This window comes from Xiphias gladius, chromosome 21, assembly GCF_016859285.1.
Source record: "Xiphias gladius isolate SHS-SW01 ecotype Sanya breed wild chromosome 21, ASM1685928v1, whole genome shotgun sequence".
NCBI classification, from domain to species: domain Eukaryota; kingdom Metazoa; phylum Chordata; class Actinopteri; order Istiophoriformes; family Xiphiidae; genus Xiphias; species Xiphias gladius.
Genome location: NC_053420.1, coordinates 7899967 through 7922582, shown reverse-complemented (window position 1 = coordinate 7922582; position 22616 = coordinate 7899967). Strand labels below are relative to the sequence as shown.

At 42.4% G+C, this 22616-nt stretch overlaps 1 protein-coding gene across 1 annotated transcript in view; it reads right to left on the bottom strand.

Annotated features, from left to right (window-relative positions):
• The window catches only part of eif4g3a (eukaryotic translation initiation factor 4 gamma, 3a), a 51052-nt gene extending 28473 nt beyond the window's left edge, over positions 1 to 22579 (bottom strand). The window contains exons 1-6 of the mRNA XM_040158807.1: positions 21580 to 22579; positions 12353 to 12425; positions 9721 to 9888; positions 7353 to 7445; positions 5965 to 5997; positions 862 to 1041 (exon numbers count right to left, since the gene is read on the bottom strand). Of these exons, the coding sequence (XP_040014741.1) occupies positions 862 to 1041; positions 5965 to 5997; positions 7353 to 7445; positions 9721 to 9888; positions 12353 to 12425; positions 21580 to 21743 (711 nt within the window). The 5' untranslated portion in view covers positions 21744 to 22579. The remainder of the gene's footprint in view (positions 1 to 861; positions 1042 to 5964; positions 5998 to 7352; positions 7446 to 9720; positions 9889 to 12352; positions 12426 to 21579) is intronic.
• Between the last annotated feature and the right edge of the window lie 37 nt (positions 22580 to 22616).

The following is a 22616-nucleotide window of genomic DNA, read 5'->3' as shown; positions in this document are numbered from 1 at the left end:
ACATCATCAGCGAGCACAAGACAGAAATCGTACAGCTTTCGTTTTAAAAACTGCACACTTTTGCAATCAGATTTTTTCTTTTTTGGACACTCAAATTTGATTTAAGGGACTTTCATCGTCCTTTGTAGAGAATTTGGATAAGCCCTCTTTTAAATTCCACCCGGACCAGTGTTATGACCTGTATTTCTAGTAATCAGTCAAATCTAACAGGCACCAGCCGCAACCTGAGAGTATTTTCTCTGCAGTCACTCAGCGCAAAACCAAAATGATCACACTTGCAGTAGAAAATGCAAAACTGATATTTCTGCTTAATTTACACTTAAGAAAAAAAGGTAATGATGATGTTTGGAATCTTTGTTTTTTAATGATGAATTATACAAAGAAATACACCAAATGTGCAGCTATAACTATGGACAGGTGTGGAACCACTGAATTTATCAACAGTAACTTTCTGGAGTCTAGCCATTTCCCCGTTTCTAGTCTTTATGCTAAGGGAAGCTAACCAGCGACTGACTGCAGCTTCACACTGAACAAACAGACATGAGAGTCGTATGAGAAAGCGAGTAAGATTAAAGTAATCATGTGATCTTTTCAGTACTAGCTGCAATCACAGAGTACTTTTTGTTCATTCACTACAATTGAAAAAAGAAAATCAAACAACTGCTGTAAGGATGAAACTCAAATATTTTTTCTCGATTTCCATCTAAGACAAATCACAATTCTTACATAAGAATCTCTGTTAATTCTCTGTTAATTCTGACAAAACTAGGCACACGTGACTATATCTGGAACTGCTATATTAAATTACAGTAAACAACTTCAACTGTAATTTTAAGACCCAGTTCAGTGTGTTCATCTCACCTGCGGGATGTAATACTGTGCAGCCTGTGGGGAAGGGAAAGGCATGGGTGCCATGGTCATCATGATTGGTTGATTAGCGGGGTAGACAGCCGCGGTGGGTGCCTGTGAGCCGGGCCTTATGGAGGGTGTGTTTGTCGGGATGGTGGGCCTCGCAGTCTGCATCTGAGTCCTCTGGAAAAACTGAAGGTAAACATGTGAGAGAAAACACAGAGAAACGACAAAAGACATTAAGTACTATGCCAGAGGCGGCAGTCTTATGCTTATGTGAAACACAAACAAGTACAGTTTTTCAGGTGTCTTCACCATGTGGCCTACACATTCACACAGTTTGACAGCCCTGGTTTTTATCAGCAGCTGAAGAGAAGAAAAAAGAAAAAAAAGAAAGACAAAAAAGGATGTCCAGCACCGCAAATTCCTCTGAACTCTCATCATTGATGTTGACCATTCAGAGCATCACATTTCAGCCACTTTGAGGGATAAATTACTAAATGATTTTCAGGCAGATATGCACACCTTTATACTGCTTTTTTTTGGTGCTTCTATAAAACAGCCCATAATCAGATCCATCTACAAAGTGGGGAGCACAACTCTCTGTTTAATGATTAAGTAATCCATATTAAGCTAAATGCTCAATAAAAGAAAGAGGCACAGTGGACTGTCTCAATTCAGCATTTTTTTTTTTTTTAAGTTACAGGTACCTGTACCTGATTATGACCCTGATGAAGGTGTGAGGAAGGTGCACATTAAAAACGTTTTTCCCTTTTTTGTTCTTTGAACTTCAGTAGATTTTAACCACTTGCTTAAGTTTTTATGTTTTTATGATCAACTAAAATTTGACCCTCATACACACACTGACACTGGTAGTTTAATGTAGTTTGCCTGTGGGTCATTGGGTTTGTATGTCTTTTGAAATTTGGTGATTGATATTTAAGCATTTATAAAGAGAAACACTGAGATGATTGTAAATAATTTTTTCCTACGGTTTGATAAGCAACAAAAGGCCTCTAGAGCACTTAGGTAAATAAGCTGAACCAGACTCCACAGCTGTAAAAAATAAAAGCCGCTGGACTGCTGAATGGCTCCAAATACCTCTTTTTGTGCCTGAGTAGCTTGGCAAACCTTGCAATTGTACTAAAAGTTTGACACATGGCATTGCTGTGCTCATCAGGTAGCCATATGGCCTTTTCTTGTGCATCACAGAGCACCAAAAATGTAGAAAATATACTGTAGTGACTGCAGCTACAATGACTTCTATACAGCACATGTCTCAATCAGTTAAAGGTTTAATGTTTGACGGGCTTTGTGTTTGGACAACACATAAATTTTAATGCAGAAATCTCTGTGTGCCAGGCCTGAAGAAAGACCACTGCCAACGGCTGTGACCGTCTTCCAAACAACTAGGGCTCAGGTTGGGAATACCCAACCACAGTCACAGTGTGCTCCAGTGAAGGGGGGCAAAATAAACGACGCTGTAAAGCCGTCTAAAAATACCCAGGAGGGAAATCACCTTCAACATAATAAATCAGGTTCAATGGCTTTATTGTAAATAGCCCTGTGGAAATCTGGGAAATGACCAGGAAACTGTTCATTACCAGCTACTTAAAGAAAGTCTCAGGAAAATCGCTGGCATGGCAAGAAATATAAGTCAACAGACAAAACAACTTTTCAACACTGTCAACAAAAAAGTGCTCGGTAACTTAGGCCTAAAACAAATCACTGAAACAGTAAGTGTAGTCTCAAACAACACTGAAACTATATGCAAGTCCAATAGGCATCGATAAAATATATACATATACATTAAACATTACATATTTCCAACAGTAACAGACACTTTATCACATGGACATAAAAAGAAACTAAAAAAAACACTTTTTTAGGGAGTAATATACTTTATCTATTTCATTCCGCATGCTGTTCATCTTAATGTGGAAGTTAATTAAAGATGAGAAATGAATGGAGCAAAACAAAAAAAAAAAAAATTAAATAGAATTAAATAAAAAAAGTAAATATATAAAAAAACCCGGAAAAGTCCAGTAATGATCCTCTACAGGATAAAAGACCGGACATAGGGATAAAATGATGATAAAGGAGCTCTCTACTGAGCATACACTGTAGTGAAAATGAGGGGGGTGTACAGGGTCAGAAGTCAGGAGGGATGGGATCATTGAAGGAGGATCCTCATCATGCCATGCAGGTCTGAGACTTTTAACACAGAGGTAAATGTTACCTGGATGGGCCTGAATCCTCCCTTGAGTATTGAAAGCAGGAGAGAGAGAAAAGCCAATGGGAGACTGCACTGGTGAGACTGAAGTCCCAATACAAAAACAAGCATCATTCACCCACACACATGACGGCAGGAAACCATCCAATTATTTCCATTTGCCTGACACAGCGACTGGTCCTGAGCAACTCTGATCGGAAAGAGCAACTCATACAATGTATAAGAAACTCAGAATGAGGGCTGATTTATCACTGATTGGTTGGTAGACTGGAAAAAGCTGAAAAGTCACATTCAAAATGTCACATCAGCATTTGACTTGAGGCCACGTGCCACCCTAACATAAACACACACACATCCACATGCACATAAGCCTCTCCCATCCAAACACACACACACACACACACACACACTTTACTTCAAGTTGCGCTTCTTCTCTCAAATTGTGCAGGCCGAGCCCATGTGCCAGTCTACCTGTTGTTTTGCCAAATTGGCATTTCCCAGCCCCAGTGGGACCTGGCTGTCACTTGCAGCGCTGGCTCAGCAACAGACATGATGTTGGGGCCTGCGGGCTAGGGTGAGTTACAGACATCCCCTCGATCTTATGTAACTGATAGGTGTCACCTCACTGCCCTGGTAGTCTGGTATTTTGGCCCGGACAATATTTATGTTAAAGGAAATTACAGTGTTTAGTGAAAACCCTTTGGACCAAAAGGTTTTTTGACAAACTTCATACCATATACAGTGTAAGTTAAGGTGGGAAGGTTAACAAAAATTAATACTACTTGACTTATTTATAATGCATGACATTCCCACTATTCAAAGCCAACAAAGGGGACATACTCATGGGTAACATTCAGATTAATAGAGTAATTTGCACACTGAAGTGCTCTCTGTGAACCAGAAGGTCAAAGCCAGTGGAAATTACAGTTGCCATTAAAAACAAACGCATACACAAAAAGCCGTATCTGAAATCCAAATAAGTCAGTTACACTGATAAGTGGGGGAATAAAAATGAAATAATGATGACACTTGTTTGAATTCAGACTTGCATGTTGGGCAAATGAATTAATTTTCTGATCTCTGTGCAGCCTTTTACTGTGCATTAAGTGTGTTTCAGGGAGACAATGGGTGTTTTCTCCATTGGTATAAAAGGCCACTGTTCAACTACATCTGCTTTCCGACTCCACTTCCGTGGTGGCACAAGAGATCCCAGCGCCAGTTTGTGACAGCCAGAGCATGCACAATGCCAGCAAACACACCCGACGCACTTTGACACCGTACTATTAATAGTCTGTTAGAAATTTGTCCACGCAGAAGCATCCAGAAGGTGAGGAGGTTAGACAACAACTTGCACAGAGCACGTCTTGGGGACCAGAGGTGTGAATAACACATCAATACTAAGAGTGGGCAGCTGTGTGAATAGTTACAGAATGAATCAACAAACACAAAGATAACAGGAAGTCACATGGCCTGAATGTCAGCACCCTGACATGTCTAAGACTCTTAGCATTCACAAGGCGATACACAAACAACATCATAAATAATGCACTACCAGCCATGAACACATTAACATGCCCCCCATAATCTAATGCCACTGGTTCACAAAGTGTCAGCTGCCCAACATGATTCAGAGTGTATTTTCCTTCTATGTAAGCCACGAACACAGAAACACTGGGGCCGGTCCAAACAGTTGTTCTCGCCTCTTTCCTTGAGTACAGCGCACCTGACCACCACTCGCTACGATCCCTCGTAACTTTGTCTTCTTATACTGTGGAAATGGACCCCCTTGATTATAGAAGTTTTCAGTAAGCAATGAAAAATAAATCAGCATCTGGTGTGATTACTGGAAACAAATGAAACCACAGTCTCATGACGGTGTTGTCACTGCTAAACATTGGACATATTTAGCTACACACGCACAGAAATAACAGTGTCCCTATTTCTATTTTCGGGCGCAAAACATTCAGCAAAACACCCTGGCAGACCAGTGCTGACGGCACATAATGTCTCCACTTTGCTTTAATGAAACCAGAATCACATTAACTTTGGTTGGAGAGGAGAGCAAGAACTGATATTTAGCCTCAATATTCTGCTGCACATAAGGGCCCTTCAGTGTGTCCAGCGGCACTGGCACTAGTCAGGCCTTACTGATGACCATTCAGCTGATTAAGTGTGTTGATTCGTGTCAAGATGCAGTTGCAAGACAGCTCCCAGACTCCGAGGATAAGCCAATTACCATGGGCTCACAAGGCCAGTGAATTCAGATGTATTCCCAATTTGAACTCAAACCATACAGGAAAATAAACGCATTGATTCTTTTAATTTCATTTAATTTTTTTGGTTTAAAAATAGTGTCCAGCTGAAGCCTGCATGTTTGTGAAAATGTAAGACAACATGAAGTGGCAGTCAATCCATTCAAGGACAAGGTTTTATCATGTAAAAATGCCTATAATATATCATGTGTAAGGAACGGCTGGGAGAATCACAATCATTACGAGCCCGGGACACTCACACACTTCATTACTTTTAAACCCGATAAAAACTATCTAATACCAATTCATTTTTTTTTGGAATGAAACGACTTCAGTCTCACCATAAGAATAAACATGAATAGAGCAAAATTCCACCCTTCAGGAAACATCTTTGTGCACCTGGCTGGTTATCCTCAAAGTAAAAGCCCACTCAGAAATAACCCATTATAATTAAAACCTCTTTAACTGCATCCGTGATACTTGAAGGCTTTCAAATCTGAGACTTTTTTTTTTTAAAGGAACAGACGCCCCACGAACAGCCCCTTTGCCAGCAGGTACCAGCAAACTGCTTTGATGATGATCATGATGCGAGAGGGGGAGCGGGAGGGACGTTCAGCAGGGGTAAATTACCTGATGGTGGGTTGGTCGAGGGCCCGTAGCAAACTGGTGGGGGAGGGAGGAGAGGTCCAGCAGGGAGATTGAAGCAGTGATGGCAAAGTGGGGAGAGGAAAGACAGAAGAGAGACACAGAGATAAGATGAGTGATGGAAGCAGATGCTCGAAAATACAGTACAAAACCACAGCGCAACAAAAGCTTTAAAAGACACATGGCACATGATGCAGCACACAGACCAAAGTCAAAGTGTGTATTTGCAAATACTAGCTTTCACTTGCTTATGAGTTCCAGATAGATTGGATTTACAGGAGAATGTAGATATTACACCTCCAAATTGTCAAGAGGAATTATGCTTACAGAGAATGCTGGAAAAGTAAATATGATATTTGGATACTTGACTTCTTGTGGGAGATTTTTCACAAAAGGTGTAAACGTGAATCTAAAAAATGGCTTTGCTTAGGCTACACTAACCAATATAAACTAAAGCAATCTTGACATTACGCTAAAATTTAACAAAGAAAGATATTTAAATCATATAAGATAACAACAATACAGCCATCCACAATTTAATAGCGTGTGAAAAAAAGAAAACAAGTAAATAAAAAAAATTGTTTCATACTAAATACACTCCACAGGCCTAATAATGCAGTTCACCTTCTGAGTCTCCATGGGGATGTAATACAATACAAGTATCAAAAGGTGTACACTTCCCTGTACACAGTACAGATGCCTCTCTTTTATGCTGGAACTAGGCCCAATTTTAACTCCAAATTCACCCCCAACACACGGAATTGGGTCAAATTTCCCCCACATGGGCCACCATTTGATGTTTGAGGAAGGTCCCGACTCTTCATCAATTGCCCTAACAATGACTGATCTGACTGTCAGACAGTCACAAGGTAATCTGGCAGAAAATCGCTTCATCTTCTCATCCATATCTTCTAGCCCACTACCCTGAAGACCAATTTGAACTCTTTCTTCTGCAGCCAACTGCGATTTACTTTTGAAGCTATCAATTTTTTCCACTATTTTCACTGAGATTAATTATACATGGTTTCGACTGAATGTACAAGGCTCTTCAGACGGTAGTTAATGATGGAAGAGATGGATGGGAGAAAATTACACCAGTGTAGAGTCATGTCATGTAGGCCACCGGTGATGCAGTGCCACCACCCACACCTAGGCTCTAAGGAGACAACGAAGGAGACTCCATTAAATAAATAATATGTTAAACTGCTCCACTGCCATGAGCAGCTTCGGATCGGCTCTGCGTGGCTTCTAAAACACATAAACCCTCCATCACTGACTCAATAAAACTAACTTCTACAGTCACAGTAAATCAAAATCTATTTGGTTTCTCTGAGGCACGTGTGCTGTAAATCAAAGACCACAGGGAGACTCACCGGGCGACTCTGTGGCTGTGCATTTATTGGCTGTGTCTGGGGAGAATACACTAGAGAGGCAGAGCCAGCATTTTGTCCAGGGTTGTATGGAGACTGTCAAAAGAAGAAATGCAAAGAAGGACAGAGAAGGAGAGGGTTTGTTACATACTAAAACATGAGCTGTGCGGCAACCAGTCACTGGTCATTTCATTAAGACGTTTCACACTTTAAAAGACTAACTGTTACATTCCTTAACAATACACTAGACATCACAACACTAACGTATTTTGGATGATGCTGGGAGAAAATGTTAGATTGGGGTTTATGTACTGCGCAAAGATAATTGGTACCCTCAAGGACTGCAAGTCCCATGTCCCTTTATCCTTCATCTAGTTTGCATTGGGGCTAGGCAGAGGTGGTTTTACACAGATACTTACTCTTACTCTTCTTCAAGCTGCTGCTGGTATGGTTGTGATAATTCAGGTTTGTGCTGGTTTACGAGATTATTTATAGAGGGCTGGTGAAAGACTAGAGCTTCTTTAGGGTGAGGCAGTGGGCCATTAGGCTGTAACAGTAAAGAGGAACAACTAGATTCCTCGCAAGCAAAGTCACACACTTCCAAAGAGGCTGAGTCACTGAGTCGAAATGCTTCTAACGGAGAGCAGCGAGGGGGCCACAGATGCCGGCTCCACAGCAGCAGTGTCACTCTCTTTATGATTAATGGTTACACTGAGAGCTACCGGTTTGACTAATATTGGTTTAGTGTTTTTCCCAAGTGTACAAGTGTAATCAGAGGATGTAGTGCTGCCTTAACCAAAGAAGGGTGAGATGTGAGTGAATCTTCCCATAAGGCTCAGCCCCACTTTATTTCTGTTCTGTTGCCAGCTGGTCCTCTTTGTTTTGTTATTGCCCCATCCCATTTCCATCACATGCACATGGACACAATTGTGGTTACAGGCAGCGAAGGAAGTCCCTTTTAACCCTTACCTAACCACTACCATCTAAAATCCTAACTGGAAAGTGCGCTCAGTAGAGCGCAGACCTCCCTCATGGCCATTATCAAACAACGTACACCAGACTTCAGAGAAAAAAAAAAAATTCTAATTTTTGGTAAATGATCCAGATCAGCCCCAAAATTTAATGGGTTCTTTCCAGGCCCAAGCCCCATCTCTCCACCAAGTTTGGTGCAAATCGGTTCAGTAGTTTTTGCATAATCCTGCTGACAAATAAACAAACCAACAACAAACAGACAGACACGGATGATCACATAACCTCCTTAGTGGAGGTAATTAATTAACTAATCCTGTTTAAATCCAACCGAACCCACATCTCCATTAATACCCACTTTCAACTTTTTTTTTTTTTTTTTAAAAACAGAGCTTGTAAAAAGAATTAAATGCTACCCGTCATAATTATTTGAAACTATATCTTCCAGGTGCTCTTCTTTCCTCCTATAGTCTTACAGCATACAGGTCACCTATAGTTAGGGACATAAGTAATTGGACAGTGACACAATTTCTGTAATTTTGCCTCTGTACACTACCACAAAGGACTTGAACTTTCACCGTTTAGGAATTACAGCCATTTTTATACATAGCCCCTTGTTTTCTTGATGGCTTCGTTTCAAATCCATCATGGTGGTGTACAGAGGCAAAATTCCGAAAAATTGTGTCACTGTCTGAACACTTACGGACCAAACTGCAAAATGTGAATGTATTTGTACATATATGCGTTAGCCCTGCAATAGACCGTCAACCTGCAAAGGGCTACACTGTGTATCTCCATTTTGCCACATGTATGTTTGTCTATAGGCAGTAGGGCACAGAATCGATCTAGAATTTGACCCTCTTTTAAATCATACAATGATGTAAATTTCATTAAAAACAACACAGTCCTGCACACATGGCTTACTGCTGTTCAGAAGTATTGAAACAGAAGACGACAAAAAGGAAAATAAAACACATAAAAAGCTGATGTAAGAAAAGACAAATAATACAGGTTAGGGGTAGGCGAAATGGGCAGAATAAACATTATGCAATAATCATTACATTATCTCAGAATAAAATTGTTACAATATCAGTATTTCAAATTATTATTATAAAGTCTAGCAGAAATTCTAAAATTTTGAAAAAAATATTCTCTAGTGTTCAAATTCTTACAATGTGTCAAATTTTGGGTAAAAAAACAACTTATTCATTTAGACATGTAAACCACATTAACCTTATGTAAAATCTTATGTGACTATGTGACGATGTGACTATACTGGGAAACAATAACCTACTGTAATGAACTAACAGAGGTCATAAAAAAAAAAAAAAAAAGCAGACAAATGAAAAGACCAAACATGAATACGAAGAGAGGATGACGGCGGACACAGTGACAAACTCACCCCTCCGCCTGCCTCCCAGCCCTTAGGGTAGCGATATGGGGAAGCTGTGGGTACTGATACCTGAGAGAGCGCCGCGGAGTGGGCATGACCGGGCGGGGTGCCCGCCAAGTTAGGGTGTCCCTTTGTGATGTCATGAGCAGTGTAAGGAGTGCCAGCATGCCTGGGTACCTGTATCACACAAACCGTGAGGTTAGACAGATACACAAAACGAGATATTATGTCAGACTTACGCACACAAAAAAAAGAGAAAAACAGACACACACTGATGTAGAGCAAGAACAGCAGTGGCAGGATTCCACAGGTCATTAGTCCTCCCTCCTGCTGGGCAATGTAAATTAAGCACTCAATCTCCAGGATTAGCCCCTGTCTGTGTGCAGAGGTAAAGGCCTGAGCTGTGCATGGGTGTTGAAGCCTGCTGCGGTCGGCTACTGGGCTCTGGCCTCTCCTGCAGCCTGCCATGCCAAACTATGCTATGCAAGGATGTCTGGGCCTCAAATGGCAAAACTGGGTCAAGTAATCATATTACATCCCCACTCATCTGTGTTAGACAGAATGCACCTGATACAACCGAGTCATGCTAAACAAGCCTTGTTGATGTGGACCATTGGAGGGTTCAGAGCAGGCACCGCCGAGCAAGCAGTATCGGGCAAAGATGAGATTTGACTCAGCTCTTAGCCTGTGGTGTGGTGGGATGGGCTTTGGCTGCTGCGGCTGTGGGCTGGCACCAGTGCAGGTGCTGCTTGTTGTTGCAGCAGGCCTGACACAACAGGGAATGAGACAAGATACTGCAGGAAGAAAGTAGGAGGCAGACACTGAGACAGCCTGGAAAGCTCAGCAACCCACCTCTTCTCTCCAGGGCCTTTTTTCCCCATCTTACAGAACCTGGCAATGAAAGCTTTAAAGGCTCCTTGAGGCAGCTACAGACACTAACATTTAAATACATCTCCAAACGTACAGTATACTATATTTAAATCTACTTGGTACTATGGGCAGTGTTCCTTACAGCTTCTATAGTACCAATCCGACCTGCATTTCTCCATTTTCTCTGTGTGGCCCACTTCCCTCAGATGACCTGGGATAAAGCAACTAATCTAGCTGCTGCTACCAGGGGAGGAGCCTGCTCTGCTTCAGGCAAGTGACTGATTCTGAGGACATACATAGAGTGATGGGATGGGGGAGGGGAGGAAAGCAGCTGTATAGAGGCTTTACATGAGGCGAAGGGGGGAAAAAAAAGGAAAGTGGGCAAACGCAGCATCCACTACACAGAAAAACTGTTTCATGCCATGGGCACGGTTTATTTCCACTAGTGTCATCATTGTTGCAGCCTAACCCCCTAAAATGAACTTTTCAGAGCTAGAAAATCTCATAAAACCTGCAACGTTTCCCGTACTGTTGTGTTACAGTGGATAAATAAGCTCACAGCTGAATGGCCTATCTTCAAGCATACAGCGCTTTTCTTTCTGCAATGTGGAGCGACCTACTGTTACCTCCCACATTTCAGAAATGTTATCACCGGCAAAATCTTCTTTGTGGTGTCAAAGTGGCGAATCTAAGGTATACTGCCATGTTTATAAATGCAAGATATTACGGAAATAAAAGCCCCAGGGGGAATGTCTGGGGGTGTGCAACAATTGCATTTATTTTGTCATCTCAGTTCATTTCGGGTGAGAAAAATCAATGAAAAGTGAAGTGAAAGAGGAAATCAATATGCTTACCTTCCAATCTCTGCAGTAAACATTCATTTACAAGATGTGCAACCATGAACTTAGAGGTATCTGCACTTTTAATGGTAGGATTGTCACTAATCAGTATCTTACATCTACCAAGCCCTCTAACAAATCACTGCCCTTCAGGTAAACGCACATATGAATTATTATGAAGACAAGCCCAGAACAGTGCAGTACAATAAATAGCCCTAAAGTTCGGTCAAGGACCACGTATAGAAGTAAATGTGATTTTTTTTCTGTAAAACTCTAATTTCCATATTATGTGACTCAATGATGAAAGTATAAAATATGAAACAACTGAAGGGGGATGGGTAGTTTATAGGCGCTGTTATCTTGCATGGTACCAAACACTGATTAGGTGCAGTTGCTAAAACAACAACAATAAATCCTACCTTAATAAAGGTTATAATAATCTTAAAAGGAAACCGGTGGACGTCTCCTGCGCCAAACTTACATGACGGCATGAAGCCTTCATCAGAGCATGATTATAATGGTTATAATGTTCAGTGAGAGGAGTTTCTAATTTTCTCCATCTCATTTATAATCAGCGAGGACAGCCTAAGTATTGCAACCATCTATCAGTAAGATGCAATTCAGCTCAATGGCATCGAAATAAACAACAAACTCCAAAAGTTGAACCAACACCTCTCTGTTTAAACTAAAAGCAAACGTTAAAACCTTCATAAAAGGTAGTGCTGAAGATGACATTAATTTTACCCAGGTGTACCAAATAATCTCCCAACTGAGTTAAAGTCTTGTGTAAGTAGCTACACTTTGACCAGTTACACTTGGCATACTTTGGCTGTTTAAGTGTACAATTTGTGTGTATGCAGTGCGGTACCCGTACAGGCAGGTGAATATGTACGTGACTGTGTTTGTGAAAGGGGCTGCGTGCAGCGACTCACGCTGTAGACTGCAGCGACTCCAGGCTGTGTGGGGAAGATTCGGTCGTCCAGCGATGGCTGAACCCGTTGGATTCTGGAAAAGGTGCATTAAGGAAAACTCCAACTACAATTTTAGTTATATCGTGCCAAATCATAACAGAAGTTATCGCAGGGCACTTTCCATATAGAGCAGGTCTAGCCCGGACTCTTTCAGAGACCCAACATTCCTCCCATGAGCGTGCAGTTGGCGAGAATGGCGAGGAAAAACACCCTTTTAACAGGTAGAAAGCTTGAGCAGAAACGGGCTTAGGGTGGGCCGCCGTCTGCCTCGACTGATTGGGTTTTTTTTGGGGGGGGGGGCAAGTTCCCACATAAAGTGTAGCACAACAACAAGAGGAAGAAGAAGAAGAAGAATTGTAGTAACTGGAGACCTAAAATAAATTTCAAGCCAGGTAAGAGTTGGACGGCTCTACAGTTAACCTTCCCATGATATTTTACATTTTCCTGTGAAAGACATTAAGTCTAAATATTGCTGACTAAACCACGTGAGAAAACTTGGTGTAGTAAAGTTTAAAGTTTCCCATTTAGCAAACACGTCACTCTGCGGAAATCGTTACATTCTACAGTTCTAGTCTACAGTGCTTTTATGTAATACATTAGCTGATTCAGATCCAAAGGGCTTTCCTCAAACCCCGATAGCACAGCCAGTTTGATTTCAAGGATCCCCCAACCCCCCCGCCCAAAATGCCCCATCTCTCAGAGTACACTATGTACCTTCACCATTTTGCAAGAGTTAAAGGGAAAATCTGAAATGGATTTCTGGATTAGTTCAGGCAAGGGGACAGACAGAGCACAAGATTAGACAACTGCTCACCCCTGACATGGGATTAGCCAAGGTACAAACATCATTCAATATTAATTCTCTTTTTCTTATGCTAAAAGGTAGACTAATAATAGATTAAAGAAACCCCTCCTGTCATGATACTGATGAAACCTATAACACTCTAAACTTCTGGAACTGTTTGAACAGAGACCAGAACAGAAAGTAACTTTCTTTAATGCTTCTAAAAACATGTAAAATGAGTCATTTGGGAAACATAAACCAGATGTTAGAGGAGACAAAAGAGGGAATGTGTAATAGCCACATAGAAGAGGGAAGCCCTGTGGCTAGTAACCTGCTCAAACAGTTGCCTCTGTCAGACAGGCTCACAAACTGCTGGTCACATGGTTTAAGGGAAACCGAACGTCTGGCTTTCTTCCTTTCACCCGAAAATCAAGCCTCCCTTTCCCCTAACCCCTCTTCCTTTGCTCTGCTCTGCTCTTGCCTGCAGGCGCTGTCATCTCTTTTGGCCCCCTGCCAGCACCTCTACTCGTAACCGACAACACAAGCAGGAGAGGGGGAGATAGAGAGAGAAAAGAATCGTTTAAAAAGAGGGCTGCGATTCAAAAAGCAGAAGCACAGCAGGCGGCATTATCTCTTTCATTGCCAGGGAATTTGGAAAAACAACACAACCATCCCCACACACACACACACACACACACACACACACACACACACACACACACACACACACACAGAAATTAGGAGTAATTAGAGGCTCAGTCTCTTCACACTCACATGACAGTCTAGGTGAGGAGCAGGTCAGTTAAACTGTGCTATGGTTAACACAGTATTTTTTTTTTTTTTTTTTTTTACACACAATTTTGACTCTCGTTTTGTCATGCTTGGAGAATCTAAGAGAGGACATTTGCGAAGTAGTGTGGTTATCAGAGAGAGTGCTTTTTTCCATGATTCACAGATTAGCTGTCATGGTCTGAAGAGCCATAATGTGGTACTTCCAAGCCACAAGGCACAAAGGAGGAGAAAAAGTTGATTGTAGTAATTATTTGATCATATTTGTTGACTCAGGTCTGGTGGATGACGGACAGAGAGTGAGACAGGAGTGGGGAGCTATCAACAGTGAGGCAACCCGATCTATCTGCTCTACATGTCCACTAGTTGGCAGCTGTAACTGTGTCGGGGACTGTAAACAGAGAGTAGGGAACAAGACGCAGACAGGTGAAACCAGGGTTCGACCTGCTGCTGCAGCAGCAACAGGAACCATTCCGTCTGAAGGTCAGGGGTTGTCATCAACAGTGGCGAGGGCAAGAAAAGCAAATGCAAAAATGATCCGGTAAGATGAGAGACTTAAATCTACCTGGGATTTTGGCAGACCTCATCTTCTTAGAACTGCAGCCAAATTATAAAAACAAGACCCTATTTAAATGGCTGAAAGCCAGTATGCAGATTTCTGTTATCTCAGAACACAAACACCTGTAGTAATTGCAGAATGTTGTAATGCCACAAACTAGGTGTACTGTTAATAGGGAGACACTTGTATCGTGGCTTTAAGTGCAACACTTTTCACCTATTACATTTTGATGGAAACTCAAACAGTGATATTGAGCAGAAAATCTATTTCGTTGCATAGTGCTATTTAAGCAACACGGCAAGAGACTTATTTAACTGGATAACTGATCCAGTCTTGTGCTCCCTCTGCAAAAGCATTCTACATGAAAAGGTTAAGGACATCTGTAACGAAAATTCCCTTTGATATTAAAAGCATTTTCTGTTTTTAGCTACATATTTCCTCGGAGGGTTCGTAAAAGGGTAGGCTAGCATGAATGCACATCAAGAATATCAAGAGTGATGTATGACATGATGTTGGTAAAGATATTGCAGTCGTCTGACAGCAGCTTGAAAATGTATGCGGTGTCACATCCGAGCGATCGCGCTGAGAAAACAACATTTCCTGACATCATTTATGTCAAGCCCTGCATGTGGGTGGCCAGGTAACCAGACGGATGCAGACATTCTGCAGTCAAACTGTACTGCACGTATCAGGCACAGCCACGAAAGTGGCTGACCGCACTGATTAGAAATTACTCATTAGTTTGACCTCCATTCATTTTTTCCGCTTGAGGGAGGGAGGGTAGGCACAATGTCAACTTACAACAGGGTGACTGACTCAGAGAGAGTGTCGGTGTGGCTGAAAATGTACCTGCAACATCCAACCGGACAAAATCACAGCAATGCTGGACCCTCTGACAAGAAATGCAGTGTTTAGATAAGGCAAATTTGAAGGTACATAATCCTAAAAACAGTAAACCTCAAGAATGCCAGCTATTCAAGCTGTAAGGGAATTTGAAGACAGTGACCACAGATGTCATACGTCACCTTCCCACTATGTCCCTGTTCATACAATTGTGTATACAATTTGAAAAGGCACTCACATTTTAAACAGGGATTCTACCTCTGAAAAAAAGGCCAGGCTGCCTTGTAGTTTAGTGTTAACAATGTAAAGTCTGGTGCCACAGCCTAAAAGGAGCCCATGCTGACCCTTCTTCCCTGAGGAGATCATAAAGTAGCTTGTCCCCTGACCCCACCAGTGACCCGTAAGCCACATTTAGGACAGAAAAAAAGCTGCTGCTGCTCCTGCTTCATCATTAGCTTACTGTAAAGCCACTTAAGTGCTGAGTGTGTGCAAAGGAGAGAAAGGGGAAGACAGGAGGAGATGCAGCCTTACAAATAGCAGGGTGTGATCTGGAGGATGATACAGCTCAATGAACACTGAATCACTGTAGTTAACCTCATCCCTGAGCAAAAAAACCATTTGAAATATCCAAGAAAAAGAGGCGAAAGAGGGTCAGAGTGAAAGGTGAGCTTTGTTTTTGCTGCCTTAGCTGCTCTGTAGACAAATATCACCTAAATCAAATTGTTGTGTGGGAGCTGGCGTATAATTACACACAGGCAATTTCTTTGTCACAGCAGAAAGTCTTGTGACAAATACATATGGCATACATTTCAAATAAGAATAAAGGAACTTGCCATGTATCACTTGAATGATGCAGTCTACCTGGAAATCTCAGTGCAGAGGGTCCAGAGTGGAGAAACAGGAAGTGAGTGGAGACAACCCAGATGGTGCAGACACAAACCCTCCTTCCCCCTGCTGGCCCACTGGCCACTTTCTCTTTCTTTCTTTCTCTCCCTCCCTCCCTCTCTCCCTCCCTCCCTCCCTCCCTCCCTCCCACACACACACACACACACACACACACACACACAGTTGGATAAAAGCAGAGCTCACAAAGCTCTCACTGCCTGCCTGCTGTTGCTGAGACTGCTCTTTCCCTACAGTTTGAACAATAGTTGGTAAGTTGGGGGATTCAATTCTTACAAACCAAATCTTAAGCCACAATGGTTCTGGGGACAGACAGTCAGTCTTCACTTTCTAAGGAGGTAACTGCAAAAAATATATAAGTACAAAAACAATAATATTACCACAACGTTGTTTTTTTCCAAGATTTACAGGATAAATCCACATTCAAGTTACCACTTACTATGGACTTCAGAAATTAAAAATCACTTAATCGTGATGAAGCGATGTTGATGACCTGAGGGAGACGGAACGTCCTCAATATTCTTCAGGCCTGAGACGACTGCACGTGGTCTGCACATAGGGGCTTCACATATTTATTGGCGAGTCGGTGCTAATGTAAATTTAGAATCTGCAGAGGTTCATAATCTCCTCCAAATGATGGTCTAAAGACCAAAAAATTAAAGGACACATGAGATTTTCCAACAGTATGTCTACAGTGTATATGTGTTTTCCGTTAGCAGCCATAAGGTTGCAAAGTCTGTTATGTATCTCAAACAAGGTGCAGATGAAAAAAATTCAGAACTACAACCCTGGCTTTCTGTTAGTCAGTTAGTCAGTAACCAGCCATAGTGGAAGCAACCTTTTCCTTTTTTTGCAGTGACAGTTATTTTCTATGAAACTCTGGACACAACTCTTTGAGTAAATCTGAATTACCTTGATGGAGTGTATGATGACACAGGTGATCCAATATTCATATGAGCAATATCGCACTGATCAAGAAACGAGGAATTTACTCAGAGCCGCTGAGGCGGAAGCAGAAACAAAACGCCAGGAGTCAGAGACAGCGGCCCCAAATAAATTATCGCCATGTTACTGGGTTATGTTTAAAGCAGCAGCAGCATTGAGCAGTACCACCAGCATGAACAACGAAAAGTGGCCGAGCTGATTAAAAACACTTGCCAACAGTGCTAACAAACAGTACCCGATTACTTACCAACAGCGGGTTTCACCATGAAATACCTGTTTTTTCAGACTCTGTTTTGCATAAAAAAAAGACTTCCGAAATACATATCAGAGGACTGAAATAAATAACCAACACCAACAAGAGCAGGGACAACTGACAGAGATGACTGCTAAAAATGAATGGCATTGCTAGCTGTCGACAATAGTAACCTACCAGAGCTACCGCACTTACAACTGCCCACAAGTGAAGCCATTATTTGACTGCGGTTTACTCTCACTGTACATGCAATACTGCATTGGTACATTTGTAAAGCAAAGCAAAAATTCTTGCTCCAACACAAATAATCACACAGATTTGGCAAAAGTTCTAGCAGTACTTTTCTGACAAGTGGATGTGAATAACGTGAATAATCTGAACTTCACCATCAGCCTCACTGCTGCATTGTGTGGGTTGGATGGATCTCGCAGAGCTCGCTGTAGATACCGAGTACTGTAAGAACAGTTGAAAGCAACGTGACCATTATCAGAAAATGTTGTCAGTTTTTCAGCAGTTACCGGGTGGGTTTTTCTAGAGCAAATACAGCTGCTCATTCATTACTGCAAAAAATATATCCACAGTGATGTGTAAATGTCACTTCAGATTAAAGCAATGGTAGAGCACTGAGTGTGCAGGATGTCTTCTTCAACAGGCCACTCCCTCTCTGGAAAGAACAGTCCTGCATGCTGGCTCATAACAACTCAGCAGTTTATTTATAACATCCCACGGTGAGTATACTCATGGGAATATCTTCTCATGCAGGCTGCACACACCTGTCCCGAAATATAGGACTACTGTGCTGTGTGACCTACCAGCTGAGTACACATGACGCGGCGACACGTTATAACTAACTCTGACTTTACTGCATTCCTGGCTAGCAGGTGACATTAGACTTCTCTGATCTTTTTGGCAAATTCTGTTATTCTTTTGTCCAAACAGGAAACACAAACCATGACGACAACTAATTACAAAACATTTGCAAAGCTACGAGCCTTAAAAAGTAGTGACCCTCTTCAAAGAGAGATAAAAGTACTGTACCATGAAAGCTGAAGGGTTTGGAGGGGGCTGCCCAGAGAAAGGAGCAGCTGAAAATGGGGAGAAGCCCTCAGTTTTCTCAGCTAGGTCAGCAGTGAGAAGAGGTGAGCTACGGGGGGATGGAAGGAAATAAAGGAGGGCTAAAGCAGGCTGGGTGACCTGGGCCTTTGTTGGCAGATGGTGGGAAGCGCCACCTTGGCCTCTCGCTCTGAATGTTAAGCAGCACTGCCATTGTCTGGCTAGTGCAGCAGCAGACGCATGCGCTGGGTGTTTCTCTGGCAACCAGGAACAGAAACAAACTCCCCCCCGCAATGCACACACACACGCCTCACCATCCTGCCGCCGAACCGCGGTGCATCTTAGGACTCCACAAACACACACGCCAACATCCTCCCAAGTGGGAATCCCCATACACCAGAAGCCGAGGCCAGACGGAGAGTCACGGGCTCCCACACTCCCTAGCTCTGAGGTTTGGGGAGAGGGAGAGGTCAGACAAGTGTCGACACTCAGATTGTCTGTTTTCATACAGACATGAAAGACAAATGCCCTATACTCTAGTGCTCTAGCTCTTGTGGTCACTAAAACTGAGCCCTAGGATCATCAGGGTGTTCTTGCGATCACGGAGATCCCAGTACCAAGCACACTAGTTTTAATTTTCATATTAATTCACTCATTAGATGTTAATACAATTGATTCTTACTGTTAACTCCCCTCCTACTGCACAGATGAGTATGTAACGTGAGAATAAATCATACTGTATTATACTGAAAGAAATTGAATATAATCCAACAGCACTGCAAAGTACAGAATCCAAAAATTACCACATAGTTGAAACAACATCTCTTCAACACACTGTCAACAACAAAACTGATTTGATTAACTTCATAAGAGGACAATTCACTGCAGGACTACTGTCCTGGATTGAATTAGAAGTACATTAGATATGTGTAACTGTCATGGCATTAGTGTAATGTCCGCCCCACCATGTGCATACAGGTGGAGACATAATATCATGTAAACCTTAGAGAGAATTGGATGTTCTGGATTGAATTTAATTGAGTCTTCATGATATTATCTTCAAACACATTCAGCCAAACTTCAGTTAACCAGTGAGGCTAACTCTTATCTTTTAATGACATTTAAAAAGCTAAAGCAATAAGAATAAGTCTCATGAAGTAACTTGCCATTGCGCTACATGGCTGTCTGATGGCTGTGTGGTACAGGTTTGTCGCTGTCAACTTAGCAGGGACACCGGTACAACTACATCAGTTGAACGATAGTCACAACTTCATCAACAGGGTTCAGAAATTCCATAATGTTATACAAAAATCAGAATGATCACTTTAGCCAATGGTAAGGTTGAGCTAAGCAAAAGCGATCACAACAAACCGAAAAGCCAAATAAAACATTTATGCCCAAGAGGTGTGATGTCTCTTACTTTAAAACAGAAATATTTACCATTATCCTATTCACTGTAACCCTATCCCTTTAACAAGGCATGCATTGAGTTAATGGAGAGGTTGCAGTTTTGTACTCAACTGGTAGGCAAAGGCACTTACAATCATAAAGCTGAAAGTAGGTTAAGCAAATTTAACAGCCATTTCAAAAGCCCGGAGAGTCAGAGGAGGACATGGCACAACAGATAAAGAGATCATTATCTTCTGTGTTGCTGGATTTAGCCATCTAACTCACAGACGAATCAAAAACATCACAACACACTGGAAGCAAGAGAGGGGCTTCGTAATGCCACCTGCCATAACCAGCTACTTACTGCCCCTTACAGATGTCCAGAACACAGGGCGGCTGTGATCATGGGTGCCAGGAAATCGGGTTGAGACATCATGCCCCGAAGCTAAGCCACAACAGAAGCTGTCAGATCACAAAAGACATCTCTCTGCCACTGACTGACGGGAGACGTCCACCTAATCCTCTCCCTCACACTATTGACACCGTCACGCTGTAAATAAAACAGGAGGTGACATAAGCGGTGACTTCATTCCACCAAAAGTGGGGCAACGTGACACTGATCTACCTCTGTGTAAATTCAAAGGTAAAGGGAGATTCTGGGGCAGTGACAGCACGAAGCCGTGACATTAAACGCCGATTAGAGCCCTAAACTGCATGTTAAATATTTGGAGCCAAAATTTCTGGGAGAAGGCAGAAGACAAAACACAATTCTGATCCGTGAAGCAACTTTAACACGCTTATCAGCTGATGGTGGTTTGACTAACAGTTCAAACTAGAGCAAACATCGTTGCAGCTGTGAAGACGTTCTTGAAACTAGCTAGCTATTTTCTTATTGCTAATCTATGCAGGCTGTCTGGCCCAGAGAGAGAGAGAGAGAGAGAGAGAGAGAGAGAGAGAGAGAGAGAGAGAGATCACCGGCCCAGGAACTGACAGGCCTGTCAAGGTGCACAGGAACACCCCTTCAAAAGCTAACGTTATGTGAAATGGGCACGGTGGTGAAATTCCCACCAGCGGGGCCTTGTCAATGCTAGCATTAGCCCCATTATTAAGTTGCAGGTCATCACCTTAAAATGGATGAAGCTTTCCTGCTCTACTGACTCCTGCACTTGCTAGCCATAGAGGCTACTCTTAATTTAGCAGGCTGGTACAGTAACGACTGCTAATGCTCCTTGATAGCCAACAACGATAACTGAACAAAGCCGGCAACCGGTGTGGAGAGCCTGATAGCTTGCCGGTGATGGAGCTTTCCTACACTAAAAAATTGTCATCTTGTGCATCATTAATATATAATGCCACTATAATCAAATGACACCCATATTTAATCCCAAATGTAATTACAGATAGTAGTGTAGCGTCAACACCCAAAAATCAAACTGACATTTTCGTTAGCTTTGACAACCGGCAAGATAAGCTAATGTTAGCATACTTAGCTAGCTAATTGTCCCCTCCCCTCCCAGCTCCCTCCAAACGAAACCATCCTCACCGCATCCAACCTCAACCCCAACCCATTATCTATCGCTAATAAAACTGCGATATGTGCTACGTACATAAAGGGAAGTGAAATGCATAAAATCACAAGCCATCTCCATGTTACCCATGCCAAAGGATACTGAGGTGGCGGTACAGCGCCAGGCTGAGGAGCTGTTGGGGCTCCCGGCGGCAGAGACACGGAGGTCTGGTTAGCCCGCAGTTGGCTCGACGGAGAGGGGACACTTCCAGGTCCGCTAACTGCGACAGCGGCTTGTTTAGGGACCACTTTCGGTGGCAAACTCATCGCAAAAAAATCAACAAATAAAAACAATACCCTAATAAATACTGATACAAACAACGCCTAGCTTGCATACATAGAGCAAGTGTAGCAGATTCTTGAAGCAGGCCCCAAATCCCTTTAACGAACTGGGATAACGAAGCTCGAATAGCAACACAAACGTCTTTTTTTTCATGGAAAGTCGCTGTTCGGATCAGCGGTGCTATTCATGGGGACGGTGGGAGGTTTAGCCTCCCTCACCCGTCCGGAACCTCTGCGGATCCGGCTCGGTTCGTATCTTTCAAAAGAAATAATCGCCGCGGTCTTCAGCCTCCCTCGGCGATCTACCTTTTCTTCTCGACAAGTATGTTTTGTATCATTTTTTTCTCACCGAGATGAGAGACTTCGCCAACATGGCGTTGCGGCCGCTTCCAGCAGTCCGGGCAGGACAGATGATTCGGCAATTCTCGGCCAGTTACGGAATCGCTCGGCTAATCAGCTAACCTTCAGTCAAATAAATATTCAAAACATGGTTTACGTTCGAAATGTTTCCGAAATACTGTTTTCTTTTTTGTTTGTGCTTTTTTTTTAATTTTTTTTTTTTTTTTTTAATTTAGTCTTTGTCAAGTCCAATTAGTTAGTTAGTTGGTTAGTTAACGGGATCAATGTCCGGAATGTAAGAAAATTTTACCTATGACTAACTCATTCTGCGGCAGAATAACGAAATTAAAATATTAAAATATCAAGGTGCCCAAATGTTTGTAGTTATCTGCGTGTGCGAATGGCCAAAATGCCTTCACATTCAGTAATCAGCTATTTTACACGGCACGGTTCATGGCTCGTCCTCTGCACCAGCTGCAAACTATGAGACGGACTCGTGTGCATGCAGCGCCACCTACC